Raw genomic sequence first — 19,452 nt, forward strand, 5'->3', positions numbered from 1 at the left:
CTTTGTGGAGATGTTTTTGAGACTTGCTATAGATTCCATGACAACCCAGAACATGTAAATAGCATATTCTGCCTGTGCTCCCAAGTAATAATCTAGGATTTATTTTTCTATCCTGTGATCTTCAAGTTTGATCCAAATTGAAGACTCTCAGATTGAAGGTTATCTCTAACCTGATGCTAGAGATAAGAGAACTTTCATCCCCAAATTAAGTTTTGGTTTTAAAATAAACTGCTTTGCTAGCTCAAATTTCTCTATAAGCAGACTGACCAAATCATTACTTTATTATACAAGTTTCCCCCTAAATAGAAAAAGGCAAAAAATGAATCTAACAGCACATCTACCTCTCTAAGTATTTATGTCCTATACCCTCTGATTATGAAGGGTCTGTCTCACACTCACAGAATCACATGGTCTTCACCTAAACTCTGTCTCTTCTGCTTTCCTGGGTCCTTCTGGTGCTGCTGGACTGGATGACCATTTTCCACTGCTGTTCCATTGAGCAACTGATCATTTTGAGAACTGATACCAAGTTGTATGTCCAAAATTTCCTAAGAAAATAATATGTTAATCCTTCCATATGATAGTATTTTATGCATTTTAATTTGCAATATAACAAAGCCACTACTTATCCAATTGTGGCACTTACTTCAATTTGTTCACTCTGGCCATCAGGTTCATCAGTATCAAGGGCTGAAAGCTCTAACTCAATATCCCTATCATGCTTTGTATCTACATTGTCTTCTGTGTAATCATTCTGTAAATAAAAAAAAAAATTAATTTTATACCTGCAGAAATCTCTTTTAAATTAAAATAGGAAGCCTAATGATATGCCTAAAGAATTAGTTCAGAAGTCTGAGAGTTCATTTTTATTTCTACTCTAATTTTTAAAAAGTAATCAATCACTCATTAAAAAAAATCCAAGAAATAGTATACTCTAATATACAGCTGCAGAAACCAAAGACATTTAAGCATGAAGCTAAGAGGTTCAGTTTCCTTACCTCTCCATTTCTCAGTTCAATTTCCTTGCTTAGAAGATTTAAAGTAAGGTGACGGCCTTCATCCAGGGAATTCCACTTTTGTTGCATGGCCAGAGCATTAGCTTCCCTCTGAAGAAGTAATGAATTACTCTTGGCCTCCATGAAGAGAGAAGAAAACATAAGCTTACCTTTTAATTATTATTTTATGTTTTAAAAATTAAAGCTAAATATATAGAGCCTACCTGCTGAAGCTCAATGCTCAAAAGGTCTCCGGTGCTGGAGTGCTTTCTATGACCAGATAAATCAGTAATAATGAATCTGTCCCTTTTAAAAAAAAAAAAATGTTTACTATAGTTAAAGAGAAATATAAAGCAACCAAAGCATTAATGACTCTATATTCTTTGTAACTATCATTGAGTGTGTTTTAGTCACTATTCCAAATGTAAAATTTGTTTCAGAAAGTTTTTATACAGTTGAAAATAGCAAGACTTAATCCATGGACAACCAGTAATGGTTGTATACTCTAAGGTGCATTAAGTTTGAGAGTAAAGCACTTAAGGAAATGATGGCAGAGTTACCGTTCAACATAGTGTGCAGATGATGTGGCATCATTACCATATGAACTCCACCTTGAATCGACAGCATTGACATAAGGAACATAATCTGCAGGGAACCCAGAGAAACAATTATTAGAAAGGCAAAAATAAGCCAGACAAGGTGATATACATCTGCAATCCCAGTACTCAGGAGGTTGAGGCAGAAGCACTACCACAAGTTTGAGGCCAGTTGGGATATAGAATGAGACCCTATCTCAAAAAAATAAAAAAACAAAAGAAAATTTAAGAATTAGTATATAAATATATACTTTTAAAAATGGAAATGCATTTTTCCCACTAGCCAAAAGTTCTGCTTAAACCACTTCATTCTCATTATTATTCCAGTTATTAAGTGGAGTGTTTTCTACCTCACAGGTTAGGAGTAAAAAGTGCACAGTAAAAATTCCTTGGTATTAATGAAGAGGATTACCTGATACACTGATGGGCTTAGTTGCACTTCCTTGGGAAGCAGTTGCCTGGACGGGATCTGTTGTATGGTAACCTGTTCGGGAGGACCGGGAAATTGCACCCCATTTTGAAATAATGGGTCCATCACTAAAGGGAATAATTGGGTCTTCTTCTTTTGTCCTTCTCTGAGCTTCAAATAAATGCACTCTTCTCTTTACATCCCCACTGTCCAGGTCCTACAAAGACCAAAAAATACCCATGAAAGAGCTGCTGACAACTGCTGTAGCTAACAATAAAATATGTTCTGTAAACACATAATTAGGCTTTTTCTGGTCAATTTTATACTAACTTTAGATCTCAATGGTATATAACAACTATATTAAACTACCAAACTATGGTCACATGAAATATTACCCTGCTACTTACAGATAAGTTATACAGCTAGAATATAAAAGACTAAAGTATTCATTTTAAAACTTCAGATATCAGCATTATCTTCCCTACCTCCAATCCACCCCTCCCCACACCTTCCCAAATCAAGCAAATCATACCATCAGCACAGCATTTGAATTAGCAATTACATCTTTGGGCTCTGAATCAATGGCATTTATACAAGAGCCTATGGTGCCACAAGACCAGGGAGAATAATGGGAAAGATGGTCTTCCTCAAATTTTGTGCCACTCACACTCTCAGAGAACTGATTAAAAAAAGAAGGAAAAAATGGTAAATTAGTATGAAACCTAATTTTACAAGCTCATAAACTAATACTAAGTAGCTATCATACAATTAAAGGATCATGTAGTCAATAATTAAACTCTTAACTAATTAACAGTTGGGCATGTTGGCTCACTTCCATAATAAACATCATTTGGTAGTCTAAGACATGGAGTTCAAGGTCAACCAGGCTATATATTGAGTTCCACTACAGCCTGGCTGCATGAAGCAAAACTTCTCTCAAAATGAATGAAGCAAATAAACAAATGAGCTCTAAGCAATAATATTCATATATAATAGAAAATATCACACCTGTTTTCCGTTTGTCTTGTCTTGTAGGCTATTTATTCTATACCTTTTTACACTTTTGTCCTATTAAGTGATCTTTAATTCTTAAAAAATATTGAAATTTTAATATATTTGAAATTTTAATATATTATTATTTAATAATATGTTAAAATTTAATAAATTTTAAAATATTTAGTATATATGTACACAGGTGTCATAATGTATGAGTAGAGGCCAGAGGACAAGAGGCACTCTCCCTGTTCCATGTGAGTCTCAGAAATCTGCTGCAAGAACTTTCACTTCCTAAGAAGGCTTACTGGCTGAGTCCTCTTACAAAACCCCTGACCAGTACTATCAAAATCAATTAACAATGACACACTAACATGGTGTGACATACTTGAAAAAAATGAGGAAAACTAAACACAAAACAGTTCATGTCTACAAGCAATCGTAATTCTCTTAAGAAAAGATCATGTAGCAAATGAACATAATTAATAAATCATATAGTATTAAATAGCAAAAGGAATTTAATAGCAGCTCTGAAGCTAAGAAAGGAAAAGAACAGATGTAAAAGGAAATATAAGGCAATATACTAATATTAACAGGACCCGAAGCTGGGCAGTGGTGGCACACGCCTTTAATCCCAGCACTTGGGAGGCAGAGGCAGGCGGATTTCTGAGTTAAGGCCAGCCTGGTCTACAGAGTGAGTTCGAGGACAGCCAAGTCTACACAGAGAAACCCTGTCTCAAAAAAACAAAAACAAAAACAAACAAACAAACAAAAAACAACAACAAAAAAAAAGGAAAAAAAGAAAAAAAAGAAAAGAAAGTGCAAACAAAACTATAAAGTAGAAGTCATAAAGAATAAAAAACTGAACAGGACCCAAAAGTAAGAATCATTAAACCTAGTTTACTAATTATAGAGATAGGGAAACTGAGGAAAAGTAAAACATTTTCTCCTAATTAATGCAATTTGCCAAGGCAGATCTGAGTATTGGAGAAATACTTATTTCTTAAAGTATGTTGCATAAAACAGTGAAAATATATCATCCTATAAAAATGATATCTCTATCAACCACTGCCAGACTGTTTACTAGTTTTGAGGCAGTCTTGGTTTAGTGAGACAACTATGAATAAGTTAAAAATGCAGTGTTTTATGACACACTATGAACAGAAGTATGACTCTAATCTGGTGGTTTCGTTTACACTTGCACATGCAGCACTTGAAAGGCTAATGCAGGAGAATTACTATTCATCTGAGGACATCCTGGGCTACCTAGTCAAACACTGTCTCAACAGTGGGATTGGAGGATTGGAGAAAATCAGGGGATTGAAGAAACGGCTATGCAGTTGAATGTGCTTGCTGCTACTCCAGAGTACCAGTTTGTTTTTCCACTACAGAGGGCAGCAAACAACCTTCTTTAATGGGCAATGTGGGCATCAGTACATTTGGCAAATTCTCTCTCCTCCCCTCTCTCTCTTATTCATATGCACACCCACAAGCACACACACAAACAAATATTAAAAAGTAAATCATAAACAACCAAACCAAACCCAATAAATTAAATTAAAAACAAATATGCATGTATACCCAGAACCATGACAAAACAATCCAGTGGCAAGAAGTACAAATGAAACAAAATTAAACTAGTTGATAATTATGGAAATGATTAATTATAGGCAATTTATTGTGAGTCTTTAGAATTTTGTATGTCTGAAGCTCTTCGTAATGAAAGATTTTAAAAACTGTTTTTGTTTTCTTTGTGCCAGAAACACTAGGGGTCAGGAATAAATCAGAGACAGTGTGTGTGTGTGTGTGTGTTAAAAATTTTTCTCCAGCCAGATGATGATGGCACACACCCTTTAAGAATTCCTGTACTTGGGAGCCAGAGGCAGACAGATCTCTATGAGTTTTAGGCCAGCTTGATCTACAGATACAATTCCAAGACAGTCAGGGTTATACAGTGAAACACTGTCTTGAAAAAAAATAGGTTTTTTTTTCTATAAATATATTGTATTTAGAGAAATGAAACACACACAACATACAATAAAAGAGACAGGTAGAATAGAAATCATTCTGCCATGGCCTTGTTTTCTAGTTTCATTGTAACAAGAATAATTAACAGGAATATAAATAGCAGAAGTAATAATATAGAAGGCATTTCTCTACTTCTTGTGAAACAGAAAAATAAAATAAAATTCAAATACCAGCTTTTTATAAGCTGAAAGATCTTACTTACTTAAGTAATTACATAACCTCCCTATAAGATATGGATAATACGCTCTAAGGTTTTATAAGAATTAAATAAAACAGCATTTTTTAAAAAGTAGTTACTAAATATATGGTAGATATAGATCTCATTTTGAAGCATGCACCAATCAGGGTTTAGAGGGAAGCTTAGTGGTAGAGGATGAGCAAGGCTCTGGGTTTGGACCTAGCCTAAAACCAAGCAAACATAACAATAGAAATAGAAAGTATTAAGTCTACTGCTACAAAGCTTTCGAAATCCTGGTAGAGAACTCTTACCTTGAGACTTTCCTAACATTTAGCCATAGTCTACACACTGTTTACCAAACTAAATTAAACTCCATACAAAACCATTCCAAAATATCCAAAATTGCCGTAGTTAAAGCTGTTTGACCCTTAGGTTAAATAAAACTTTTCTTACATCTGATCGGAAGTCTACACTGAATAGAGGAGAAGGTGGTGTTGGTGACTGTGTTGCTACAGGAAGAGTTGAAGAGACAGGCGTTTTCTGGGTATGATACTGTGCCCATTGATCTGGCTTTCTTCTTAACTGTTCCTCACAACTAGTCTTCAAATGACCACAAGGTTCCTAAGAAGAATAAAAGAAAAAAAATTTGGTCACCTGTAAAGTGATAAATAAATTTAATGATGTTGTGAGAATAATGTAAACAAGTTTGATCTTGTTGAGAAGGACACACATAGACACAGGGGGGTAAGGAAGGAAAAACTGCCTTAGTACCTAGTGTTTTTTCCATATACTCAACAAAAAAGGATAACATACTCAGCTGATGTCAAGTAAAATGTGAGAACTCATTTTCCTAGTTTAGAAGGTGTGTGTGTGTGTGTGTGTGTGTGAGTGAAGCTACTGAAGAGGCCTTATTTTATTCTACATCAGTTCCTGATTGAACATAACACTGAACATTGGTATGTATCAAGTCTAGTTCTAGGAGCTTTATGTTTTTTTAATTTAATTCTCACAACAGCCTTATTAATAAGCACTACTCTTATTTCCATCAAACGGGGGTGTGTGGGGGGGGGACTGTGCCATGCAAAGGTCAAGTAATTTCTTTAAATCACACAGTAAGGATCTGTCTGGTTTGATTCAAGATAAAAGGATCTTAACTAATACATGATAGCAACATTTCTTTTCTTTTTTTTTTTTAATTCGATATATTTTTTATTTACATTTCAAATGATTTCCCCTTTTCTAGCCCCCTACTCCCCGAAAGTCCCATAAGCCCCTTTCTCTTCCCCTGTCCTCCCACCCACCCCTTCCCACTTCCCTGTTCTGGTTTTGCTGAATACTGTTTCACTGAGTCTTTCCAGAACCAGGGGCCACTCCTCCTTTCTTCTTGTACCTCATTTGATGTGTGGATTACGTTTTGGGTATTCTAGTTTTCTAGGTTAATATTCACTTATTAGTGAGTGCATACCATGATTCACCTTTTGAGTCTGGGTTACCTCACTTAGTATGGTGTTCTCTAGCTCCATCCATTTGCCTAAGAATTTCATGAATTCATTGTTTCTAATGGCTGAATAGTACTCCATTGTGTAGATATACCACATTTTTTGCATCCACTCTTCTGTTGAGGGATACCTGGGTTCTTTCCAGCATCTGGTAATTATAAATAGGGCTGGATAGCAACATTTCTATTTTCAACATCACTCACCCTTGGTAAAGGCACAGTTGTCCTTGGGTCATTTGGTGGCTGACAAGCCACCGAATAATATCCATCTAATGAGTTGTATCTTTCCCGTAAAGATGTCTGATAGACAGATGAATGCATCACATCCATTGGAGGTAAAGAATTGCTTCTAATAATGTCATCTCGTTGATACATAGCTGGGCGCCAGATGCGCCTACTGTCATACACAGGAGCATACATTCCAGAGGGTACTGGAGGAACTGGTCCATACTGCTGCGGAGGAGGTGGTTGGTAAGGAGAAGAATTCATGCGATCTCGAGGGGAGAACGTACTGTAATGATCAGCATATGGCATGGAAGCAGGTGGGAGGGAGGACTCTGGAACATTATTGGACCTCACAAAGCGAGGAACACAGGGAGTCACACCAGGTGGTACTGTTGGAGGTGGTGGGTAGTATCCTTGAAAATTGAAAAGAAGAATATTCAATGTAATACCTTAGTAAAAACCAACATTTTAAAATAGTTTAAATCTAAGGCAGCCTTGAATATAAGAACATATAATCAGCTTTGATCTTCATCTTGATATACAAACTGTATTACTGTCAAGATACCATTATACTAATATGAACATTCAACATTGTTAGAACTATTCCTTAAAAATCGAACTACAGTGAAGTTGGCAAATGGCAGACTGATTTCCATTTAGTGAATCTCTTACATGACATTTCTATTTTTTTTTTTTTTCAGTTTTTTGGATTTGGTTTTTTCGAGACAGGGTTTCTCTGTGTAGCCCTGGCTGTCCTGGAGCTTACTCTGTAGACCAGGCTGGCTTCAAACTCAGAAATCCGCCTGCCTCTGCCTCTGCCTCCCAGAATGCTGGGATCACAGGCGTGAGCCACCACCGCCCAGCTTACATGAGGTTTCTAAATAAATAGTTGTATCACTGACTCATATGAAGCACTTTGGGTTCAAAGGTTCGGATCTAAAAGATCTCTTTCAGAATTTATATTATTCATTTTCTTATCAAATTGTATAAAATAAAAACTATAATGGCACTCTTCTTTAATCCCAGAATTCAAGAGGCAGAAGTAGGTGGATCTCTTAAGCTTGAGAACAATTTAGTCTACGATTTTCAGACCAGCCAGAGCTATATATAGTGAGAGTCTGTCTCAAAATAAATAAAAAATATAAAAGCAGGGTTTTAGAGATGACTCAGTGGTCAAAAGCACTTGCTGTTCTTACAAAGGACCTGAAGCCAGTTTCCAGAACCCACAGAGCAACTCACAGCCATTTGTAACCCCAGCTCCAAGAACACTGCAAACATGTGTTACACATTCATGTAGGCCAATGCTTCTATATATAAGAGTAAAATTAAACCTTTTTTAACAACACACAAAACACAGAAACCATATTTTATACACTATTTCATCAAGTCACTCATAGATTCTATATTTGATTCTTACAAATGAGAACTAGTAGTACCTAAGCAGAAGAAAGAAATAGACTCTATTTCTAACCAGTTAAAAAAACTGGTATGGTTTGAAAATTTCTATGCATTACCTGGAACTATAAACCTACTAGAAGCAAATACGAGAAATACTTTAAGGTACTGGAAAACACAAAAACAAGGGCAAATCAGGTAAGTGGTACTATATCAAATCATTGGAAAAAAATCATCAGACTGAGGAGGCAACCCAGAGAATGAGAAAAAATATTTGCAAGATATATATATATATACACATATATATATTTGTTATATATATATGACAAATGCAATTAAAAACAAATCAACTTGATAAATATAAGTAGTAAATCAAATAAATATTTGTCAAAAGAAGACATTCAAATGGCCAACCAGTATGATAATAATGTTTAACATCGGTAATATTTTGGAATATATAAAAAACAAAAAAAAAATCACCTCACTTCAGTAAGAACGGTTATTATTAATAAAAAAAGGGGGGACGCAAAACAATGATATGGCTCAGTTGGAAAGAACACCTATTGTGTGGACATAAGTTAACCCAAGTTCAATCCCAAAATCCACATAGGGGAAAACAAAAGAAGTGACTCGTAAACTGGCCTGTGACTACAGTATATACACTGTATACATATATATGTACTCCCTTTATCTCCCTCCACCCCGCACAAACTCACACACAAAACAAAGATAGTAAGTATTGACCAGGACGTATAGCAATATGAATCCCTGTATACTACCGATGCAAATGTAAAAATCATATTTACCTAGGTATATTATTGGTGCAAATGTTAATGAAAATATACCAGTATTAGAATAGCTGTTACTGTTCTGTTTTAGTTTTTTTGTCTGCCTTGAACTCACTTCTGTAGATAAGGCTAGCTTTGACTTCTTGATCTGCCTGCCACCATCTGCCAAGTGATAGAATCACTAACTCAAAGCAAAGATTTCTTAGAACAGGAAGAAAATTCATGGATCACAAAGTGGAATTAACTTATTAATGTAGATAGTCTAGACACACATTTATGTAAGGTAATAAATACATACATTTGCTACTTAAATTTGACTAAAATTACTTACCTGTTTGTGGGTATTGTGGGACTTCAAAAGGTATCTGAGTCCTTGGATCTTGAAAATACTGAATGTTTTCAGAATGCTGAGGATATACTGGAACTCTAGTTAGAAATGGGCTGGATTTGGGAGGCAGAGAATTCAGCTCTGTTCCAAAATTAGAGGGCCCAGCGGAGGTAGCTGCTGTATTACTTACAGGAGTCTTGGGTGGAGAACCAATTTTACTGGAGAGAAAATACAACAAAGAGCAAAGGATAACTCACTACCATCACTCAGTCTTCTTAGAAAAAATTTTTTTTCATAAAATTATATGGCAAAACTGTCAACAGAAGACAAGTCAGGTATTTTGACGGGGCAAATATATATGGCAAGAAATTTCTCTGCCTCCTCATACAGTAATTCCCAAGACCATATAATAACAGATCTCATGTTCTGGTGAGGGCGACAGAATACAAAAATTAACTCCAGGTACTAAAGCTGACATGACTCATTCTTTTAAATATTTTTCCTGTTGGAAAAAAAAAAAAAACCAAAAAACAGTAATTCCACTTAGTTTAAAAGGTAAACAATATAGTCTATCAGTATAAGTCTTTGCAGTAAAAAGACAAATAATAAAAAACAATCTGATTAGCTAAAATGTAATCCAGAAAAGTCTACTTTTGTCTTCTGTTAACTCTTACATGTCTGGTATCTAGAAAATAGTTTCCAGCTTGGAACAGGCACTAAGTAAACATTTATTGAACAAATAAAATATATTTAAGCACAAAGTAAGTACTTAATAAATATTTGTTGGGAGGATATAATTATTTATTTTAATATAAAAGGATTTTCTTGGTTGAATAAGCAAATGAGGATCCCCAGATAATCTTATCAGGATATTCTTGCTCACTTTCAAAACTTTAAAAATACTTGAGAGAGCTTTAAAAATGTTTTGTCCCAAGAGGCGATGGTGCTAATTATATAGGAATTCGATGTATTAAACCAATCACATTTAAGTTTTTTTCCCAAAGTAGAAAAGTCATTGTAAAACTACAGCGTAAAATAGTAGAAGTATATGGGCTATCTTTGAATATACCACAAGAGATATGTATAGCAAGTTTACTTCTGTGGTAGTCTGTATCAAAAGTAAACAAGTGTAACTAGAAAGTTGTGCACTGATATCTTGGCTCAAAATTTAAATAGTCTTTTAATAAATTAACACAACAATAAGAAAACTAAGGTTTCCTTATAAAATAATGAACATTTATGGAGCTATTACTGAGTACCTAGCAGACCCTAGGTTAAATGTTTTAACCTATGGTCTATCTGCATGTTTTATCTGTTCCTTCAACACTGAAATGTTATATGCTATAAAACATAAGTTAGTACTTTGAAATGGCAGATTCTTAACTTACCAATAAAATTCCAGGTATTAAAAGTAATGACAGAGTAACTTAATTTATAGGCTCATTATCCAAGCCACACTAAACATTTGGATATAAGGGCAAAGAAAATCTTCTGTCCTATTCTCAACAGGGAACCAGATGACTATGATTTTATTATGCTATATGACGTCTGAAGTCCAGGCCCTCTTCCCAATCAGTTCCCCTCATGTTCCCTCCATGAATTTATCTGTGCTGCTTCCTCTATCCATAAAGATCTCCCTGCTATTTATTATCCACACTTTGGGAAGCAATGCAGGTAACATAATTTTATAAACCTCTCACAGAACTTCTTTCAAAAGGATTTAGTGCACAAATTCCTCTGTTCCAATAATACAAAACCTTTCTAGTGTATCTAACATCAAAACTGCACAAGAAGACTCTCAGAAGCAGATTGTATCTGGTTCATTTTTATTAAGGACATCAGTTGGTCTCATGGTTTAAGAAATCCATATATTTAAATGAGTAAGTAATTTTCTTGTATCTTTAAATTTTTAAAATGTTTCATTACACTTGATTTACTCATATGTACATGCACATGTCGAAGTCAGAACAACCTGTAGTGCGCTCTCTCCTTACAACACTCCATGTCCTCAGGACCAAGTACTAGTTGTCAGACTTGGCAGCAGATTTTCCCTTGCCAAACCATCTTGCCAGCACTTACAAACACTTTTACTTTTTTTCCTAGTCCTTATTTTGTGTATTCACTGACATGCATCTGGTAAGAGTACATATGAAGAACAGGAGGATAACTTTTGGGAGTCCATACTCTCCTTCCCCCGTTATGATTTCAGGGGACTAAACTTCGGTCCTCAGGCTAGGCAGCAAGAGGCTTTAGCAAAGCACTCAATTTATCAGCCCTGTCCATTTCTTAAGCAGTAGAACAGGTACCTAAAATGTAGAAGGTCCTGGGCTTGATTCCCAGACCAAAGGAAAATAAGGAAGTTAGGAGTTCAAACTTTATAATTTATAGTTTTAAGGTATGTATATTTTGATATACCCCTAAGATTTTCTACCTGTCATCAGAGATCTGTACCCATTAACATTCACTCCCTATTTTCACTCCAACCTTAGCTCCCAGCAGTGACTACTACAATTGTTTCTGTCTCTATAGATTCACCTATTTTTGGATATTTCCATTAAAATGACATTTTGTATCTACTTTCTTTCAGTCAGCATACATTTTTTTTCCTCTCTTGAAAGTGGTTATTTATTTATTATATGTGAGATCCCATTACAGATGGTTGTGAGCCACCATGTGGTTGCTGGGATTTGAACTCAGGACCTCTGAATGAACAGTCAGTGTTCTTAATCACTGAGCCATCTCTCCAGCCCGGAACTGGTTATTTAAAGTGGTGCCTTGCCCTATATATCCATGACCCATTTTTAACATTGTTTTCCATTGGTTCCCCCCCCCCTCTTTTTTTTTAGTGGGATGTGTGTGTGACAATGTCTTACAAATTTGTCTAAGTTGGCCTTGAATGTCATCTCAGCCCTAGGCTAAGCCTGATCATAGGATCCTACTAACTCAACCTACCAAGTACCTGAGACTACAAACATGCACCATCAGGCCTGGTATAGCATATCTCCAAAGTTAATCAACATGTGGCACATAATGATACACTGGTGATTGTTTTTATGGCTGAATAACAGAACCCATTGTATAAGATTTTCTAATCTTACCTTGCCAAAACCTTCTCTATTTATAGCCTCATAATGTTTCCATAGTCTAGTAACAATTAATATCTGTAACTCTGTATTATGTATCAGTCAGTAACATAACCCTTCAGATATATAAATGTGTATCCAGTATTAGGGACCAAACCCAGGACATCATGAGCATTGAGCTATCTAGCTACCAAAACATTCGGTTCTCTAAGGCTAGCCCTAATACTTCACATATTCATGAACAAGCTTAAACCATGCTAGATTCTGCTCTCAACACTTCTACACTACACTAGAAATACAATACCCTCATCTTTTAACTGTGCTTCATTTATGTAAATGCTAAGTCCACATAATAGCAATATGAGTCCTTTAAAGGCAGAGATATCTATTTTTCAGCTATGTCTAACAGTGCCAGTGACAATATTTGCAATGGGTACTCAGTAATACTTAAGTCAATATTTTTGACATCTCTTTTTTCAAATACCTCCTGGTGAAGATCATTCTTTTAATAAAAAGAAATTTCTAATTATATACTGAACTATTCAAGTTAAAAATATTATATTTAATTTATATAGTCTCTATGACATTAAGTCATTAAAAGTTTGTTGTATGCCAAGCATGATGCTTTTTTCCCCAAGTAGGCATATACTAGTACTGGCAAACTTACTCAAAGACAAGGAAATTTGAAAATGCTTTTAACTTCAATTTTTAAATTGAAATTTCTAAATTTAAGATTTCTAAACTATGAGATTTCAAAACTGGGAGTAACTTCCAATACTGAAAAGTTCTAACACTTTTCATAAGGTTAAAAAAAAATCCATTGCCCTATGTTGTCAGGCAACGATAAATAATGGTAGTAAAAATGAAGCAGGAATTTACTAAATGGCTGCTAATAGGTAAGCACTGTTTAAAATTCAGTACAATATTAACTCATTTAAGTTTCACAATCAATATATGAAGTACTAGACCACTAAGCTAAATACCTAGCCCATGAAGAAGATATTGTAATTTTTTTAATACTTTGAGGTAGGTAGACTGGTCAATATCAAATAGTAGAAAAACTGAGCCATAACTTGAGCCCCAAGAGCTCTGTCCTCACTTATATACACCATGACAGAGAATGCCATAGAAGCTGATTAAAAAGGGATAGACATTCAAGCTTCTCAACTGTTTAGGTTTCTACTTAATTCCTTTTTAACATCCCTATGGAATTAATACTGAAATGCTAGAAAATAACTTATGGAAACTCTAATTCTGATCCAAACTTAATAAATATACTTGAAGAAAACAAAGCTCAAGAGTCAGAACTTTCAATTTTATAGAACTAGTTAGGTGCATAGTGAGGATTAGAACTCAAATTTCATGGTATTTAGTGTTTTCTTCTATTACATGAATAACTGCATAAAAATTTCAATTTATTATTATACCTCAGGACAAAAAAAGGAGGTCATTTCTAAAAGGAATAAAGAACTCCATCATTTTCACCCAATACCTACTTTTCAGACACAGACTCTGCAGAGGGCCCAGCATTCTGACCGTTAGTGCCAACCTTTCCAACTTTCTTCACAGTCTCCAAAGTCCTTGCTGCATTGTCAGTGCTTCGTGAGACTAGCTGGGAAACACTGCTTTCTGTATTTGAAATTCCATTTGTACTTGGAACAATGTTCCCAGTTGTTTCAGTACTTCCTATGACAGAAATGACATTTCCGGCTGTGGTTGTGACAGTGCTGTTTACACCAACTTTATTCAGAAGAGGAAATGTTCTTACAGTCGCGCTCATCTTTTTGTTCCGTAATCGGTACCTGTTTAAAAATAATCAGCATGTTTGTAATACTGCTCTCAATTTTAATCTGAAAATGTTTTAAAAAGGGAACAGCTCTGAGAGTTTCTTCAGCTAAATATCAAATAGTCACATGTCACATATACATGTAACATACATACAAATACAGGCACATAATTAATATAGCAAGTCAAGTACACATGCACTAGAAGCTTTCTGAAAATAGTGGGGTTTGAAAATTTATTTTATGTGATACAAAAAAAAAAGCATCAAATTCTGAAAGTAACACAGAACAAACAGGAAAGGATACAAAAGCTGTAAGTATTCTTTGTTGTTATGAAATTATACAGAGTATAACTTTTAAAGAAATAATAGCTCAAACTCATAAACTTTAATATACCAAAATGTAAAATTTTATATTATTCCTAAATGAGTTTGTGTCTGTAAAGATCACAGATTTTTCTGATATTACATTTATATAATATTATAATATACAAAATAATTTGATCTTGGATTTCATATAAAAATACTTCCTTTGTATACCAAAATTTACTATGCGACTGGAGAGATGACTGAAGGTTTAAGATCACTGGTTGCTTTCTTAAAGGATCCAGGTTAAGTTCCCAGTCCCCACATGACAGCTCACAACTGTAACTCCAGTTCCAGGAGATCCAACACCCTCTTCTGGCCTCTGCAGGCACTGCATACATGTGGTACACAGTAACCAAGCAAGCAAACACCTAACAGAATTATGTAAATTAAAAAAAATCTCATTATTATGTAGTCTTAGACCTGGCCCTTAATTCCTATATAATGTTCTCTCAATATTTCTAAGTGGTCAATGCAACAAAAAACTTTTGGCATCACTAAGCTTAAACTACTCTATTACTATCACATTCCAACATGGTGATCATGATGAATAATGCTTGTGTAATAATTTCTCCTTTAATACTTCAACATCTATAAACAGCTCTAACATTTAATCTTTTCACTGTCTCTGGCTCTCATACATACCATTAGAAGAAGAAAATTCAATAAAGATGAATACTCATAGACAAGACTAGATAATGGAGGAATAAAATAAAACAGCAAAGACAAAAAGCAAAGAGTCAATAGTGACTAGATTATACACTCTACAAGTAGAGAGGTCAAAGCTCAGAAAACAGTTCTTAAAGGAGGAACATGAGCAGACTTATATACATTAGAAAGGCAAACTTTTACCACCAAGGTGTTAAGGAACCTCTGTTTTTTTCAATATGTTCTCTAAAATATCTTCATTCTACTCTTCAATGTTCTTAAAGAAAATGTTCAGTTACTTCCTGCTTTCCAACCTCAAAATTCAATTACACATCCTCTCTCCTCTCTCTTTAAAATTTATGTCTGAGGGACTGTATGCACAAGTATGTGTGAGTAGACAAACTAGAGTTATTGTTGATTCTTCTTCTTTGAAAATTAGTGGCTTCTGTCTTTTTTTTAATATTTATTTTTATTTTATGTATGTACACTGTCGCTGTTGCTGTCTTCAGACACACCAGAAGAGGGCATTTACAGATGGTGTGAGCCACCATATGGTTGCTGGTAATTGAACTCAGGACCTCTGGAAGAGCAGTGCTCTTAACCGCTGAGCCAACTCTCCAGGCCCCAGCATCTGTTCTTAAAACATTTTTTTTTCTGTCTCTCTGCCTCCAAACTGTGTATGTGCGCGCGCGCGCGCGCGCGTGTGTGTGTGTGTGTGTGTGTGTGTGTGTGTACGTACACACACCCACATATGTGGAGATGCCCACAGAAATTAAAGGATGGGGCTGAATCCCTTGAATCTGGAGTTATAGAAAGATAGCAAATACTGCTGAGCCATGTCTTCAGCTCCCCACCTCTACCTCTCACCACAGGGCTTCTCTGTGTAGCCCTGGCCTTACTGGAACTTTATAAGTTTTGTAGGACCAGGTCAGCATCAAACACAGAGAGATCCACCTGCCTGTGCCTCCCAAGTACTGAGATTAAAGACATGTACCATTACATCTAGCCTGTTTTGTTTTGTTTTTTAAACATATAGTTAATTGTCAGTTCCACTTTCAAAGTAAATTCTAATAATGATCTTTCATCATTCCTATTGCTATAATCTCAAAACTTACATTTCCAATCTTGTACCTGGACCATCATAAAGTTATAACGGCTTCCATCCATATACACATTAGCGCAATTTTCTTATTTCAAATGAATAAAGCTCTGTAGAAGCTTTCTTTTTTTTAAGATTTATTTATTTATTTATTATATGTAAATACACTGTAGCTGTCTCCAGACACTGCAGAAGAGGCATCAGATCTCATTACAGATGGTTGTGAGCCACCATGTGGTTGCTGAGATTTGAACTCAGGACCTTCAGAAGAGCAGTCAGTGTTCTTAACCGCTGAGCCATCTCTCCAGCCCAAGGTACATATCATGTCCCTAAATGGTACTGAAACTTTTTTTGTTGTTGTTTTGTTTTGTTTTTGGATTTGGTTTTTTGGAGACAGGGATTCTCTGTCTAGCCCTGGCTGTCCTGGAACTCACTCTGTAGACCAGGCTGGCCTTGAACTCAGAAATCCACCTGCCTCTGCCTCCCAGAGTGCTGGGATTACAGGCGTGTGCCACCACCACCCGGCTGATACCTGATACGGAGACTTTAAACTGTTGTAAACTGTTGGCTCCTTTTTTTTTTTTTTAAGATTTATTTATTTATTTATTATATGTAAGTACACTGTGTCTTTAGACACACCAGAAGAGGGTGTCAGATCTCATTACAGATGGTTGTGAGCCACCAGGTAGTTGCTGGGATTTGAACTCAGGACCTCTGGAAGAACAGTCAGTGCTCTTAGCCGATGAGCTATCTCACCAGCTTTCTTCTATGACCAGAATACAATACAAGTTTCTTACTGTGGCCACTAATGTCTGAAATCATTTATTTGAATATTTATTATTCCTCTTAAATTATTAAAAGCACCTATCATGATACTGAGCATGCAGCAATCTATTATAAATATTTCTTGAATTACCTATCTTGGGGTTTTCTATTTCTCAGAAGGCAGCTTTTAGGGATTTTTCCCCCTTGAGACAGGATCCCTAGCCTTTGCTGGTTGAAAATTTGCTAAGTAGACCAAGTTGGCCCCCAGCTCAGATAATGCTATAAGGCTCTTACCAGATATGGCCCTTCTGTATTTATTATTAGTGTTTCATTATAGCAACTAGAAAAAACAGAAAATTGAGATGATTTATATGTTAAGCCTGATCATATGTTTTTTAGGGGCCTTGAAACCAATTTGTTGGAATATAGAAAGAATATAGAAAATGTTTGTAACTTTGGACCAGGAGAGTTCTAGAACACTGTTAATAGTGATTAACAGGCTATTTGAGTAGAAATTTAGAAGACCACAATGCTAAGATAAATTTCAACAATGAAGGCTCAGTTTATGAGGTTTCAGAGGGACATAAGAACTCAGATAACTAGGTTAGAGACCCTGTATTTAATATTCTGGCTAAGAATCTAGCCGTATTCTCCCAGGTGTTATGAAGTAGAGTTGGGTTAATTCAGAACAATGGATTAACTTGTTTGGAAGAGAAAATTGCAAAGCAGCATAGTAACCAGACTGCAGCATGGTTTTCTTATGGCTCTCATTCAAGTCGAAGTAGAAGATAGTTTAAGAAAGCAAAAGGTGGAACTGAAAGGTATGAAAACTGAAGTTTGTTGAGAATAAGCACTAATTTAACCTTACAGACAAAGCAGCAGCATAGAGAAATCGGGTGCTTTGTAATGGGTCAACAGGAAAGGCTTCCTGAGTAGCCTCCACCTACTGAAGTCTTCACCTTCTCAAAGAACAAATCAGTTGGAAGAAACAGATGAAGGCTGGCTGAAAATATTTTCTGCTCCTCCATAGCCACTACCCAGTGAAGTATTTCCCTAGGGCAACACACACAGAAACTACTACTACCATGGTCCAAGGGGGCCAGGCTGCACCCTTCCAGTGCCAGAGAGTTCAGTTAGCCATTAAGGCCAGGCAATGTATTTTTAGCAATTTTTTTCCTTTGAGACAGGGTTTATTTGTAGCCTCCCCCCCCTTTTAATTAGATATATTCTTTATTTACATTTCAAATGAGTTCCCCTTTCCTGGTCCCCCAACCCCGAAAGTCCCATAAGCCATCTCCCCTCCTCTTGTTCCCCAATCAACCCCCTCCTGGTATTCCCCTACACTGAGCCATCGAGCCTTCCCAGGACCAAGGGTCTCTCCTCCCTTTGATGTCCAGCAAGGCCATCCTCTGCTGCTGCCTATGCATCTGGAGCATATACCATGTGTACTATCTGGTTGATGTGTTTGTCCCTGGGAGCTCTGGAGGCACTGGGTGGCTCATATTGTTCTTCCTCCTATGGCACTGCAAACCCCTTCAGCTCCTTGAGTCCTTTTTCTAGCTCCTCCGTTGGGGACCCTGTGCTCAGTTCAATGGTTGGCTGAGAGTGTCCCCCTCTGTATTTATCATGCACTAGCAGAACCTCCCAGGTGACAGCTATATCCGGCTCCAGTCAGCAAGTACTTGTGAGCATCGATAATAGTGTCTGGGTTTTGTAACTGTATAGCGGATGGATCACTAGGTGGCCTTTGATGGCTTAAAATTTGCTATGTAAACCAGGCTGGCCTCCAGTTCACAGAGATGCAAGTGACGCTACCTCCCAAAGATGAATTTCCTATAAAGAGGACCAACAGGGCCATTACATGAAGCAGTGAAAAGTTAAGATGGAGAATGCAAGATTTTGGAGTTGCCAGGACAATGGGGTATCCACTGCTGGATATCTAAATTTGATTGATTAGCTGCAGTAAATATGAAGCTGGCCCCAAGGCAGAGGCTATGTGCTTGAGCTAGACAGATGGGACTACTCAAATCCTTGGAGTCCATGGGATTCATGTTAAAACCCCAGATGCACGACATACAGCTACAGGTTTGAAGTTTGCCTGCTGAATTACAGTTTGGTTTTACTTTTCCTTGTAGTGACCTAGTTCCTCTTTTTTGGAGTGGGAATGTTTGCTCTGGGTGATTTTATGTTGAAATTACTTGACAGTTTTTTTTTTATTTGTATAGGGCTCAAAATTTAAGACACTGCCTAAGGGGCTGAAGAGGTGGCTCTGCAG

The 19,452-nt window shown here is 36.2% G+C and overlaps 1 protein-coding gene across 10 annotated transcripts in view; it reads right to left on the reverse strand.

The window, feature by feature from the left end:
- The window catches only part of Rc3h2 (ring finger and CCCH-type domains 2), a 56,863-nt gene that overhangs the window by 8,337 nt on the left and 29,074 nt on the right, over positions 1 to 19,452 (reverse strand). For 8 of the 10 annotated variants that reach the window (XM_052182376.1, XM_052182369.1, XM_052182372.1 and 5 more), the window contains 11 exons: positions 14,013 to 14,318; positions 9,437 to 9,651; positions 6,902 to 7,335; positions 5,653 to 5,820; positions 2,533 to 2,679; positions 2,004 to 2,217; positions 1,556 to 1,640; positions 1,220 to 1,301; positions 999 to 1,133; positions 647 to 754; positions 400 to 548 (listed from right to left, as the gene is read on the reverse strand). In XM_052182376.1, the coding sequence (XP_052038336.1) occupies positions 400 to 548; positions 647 to 754; positions 999 to 1,133; positions 1,220 to 1,301; positions 1,556 to 1,640; positions 2,004 to 2,217; positions 2,533 to 2,679; positions 5,653 to 5,820; positions 6,902 to 7,335; positions 9,437 to 9,651; positions 14,013 to 14,318 (2,043 nt within the window). The remainder of the gene's footprint in view (positions 1 to 399; positions 549 to 646; positions 755 to 998; positions 1,134 to 1,219; positions 1,302 to 1,555; positions 1,641 to 2,003; positions 2,218 to 2,532; positions 2,680 to 5,652; positions 5,821 to 6,901; positions 7,336 to 9,436; positions 9,652 to 14,012; positions 14,319 to 19,452) is intronic. The other 2 variants (XM_052182378.1, XM_052182379.1) reach the window with 2 other exon arrangements.

This window comes from Apodemus sylvaticus, chromosome 5, assembly GCF_947179515.1.
Source record: "Apodemus sylvaticus chromosome 5, mApoSyl1.1, whole genome shotgun sequence".
In the NCBI taxonomy this organism is placed as follows: Eukaryota; Metazoa; Chordata; class Mammalia; order Rodentia; family Muridae; genus Apodemus; species Apodemus sylvaticus.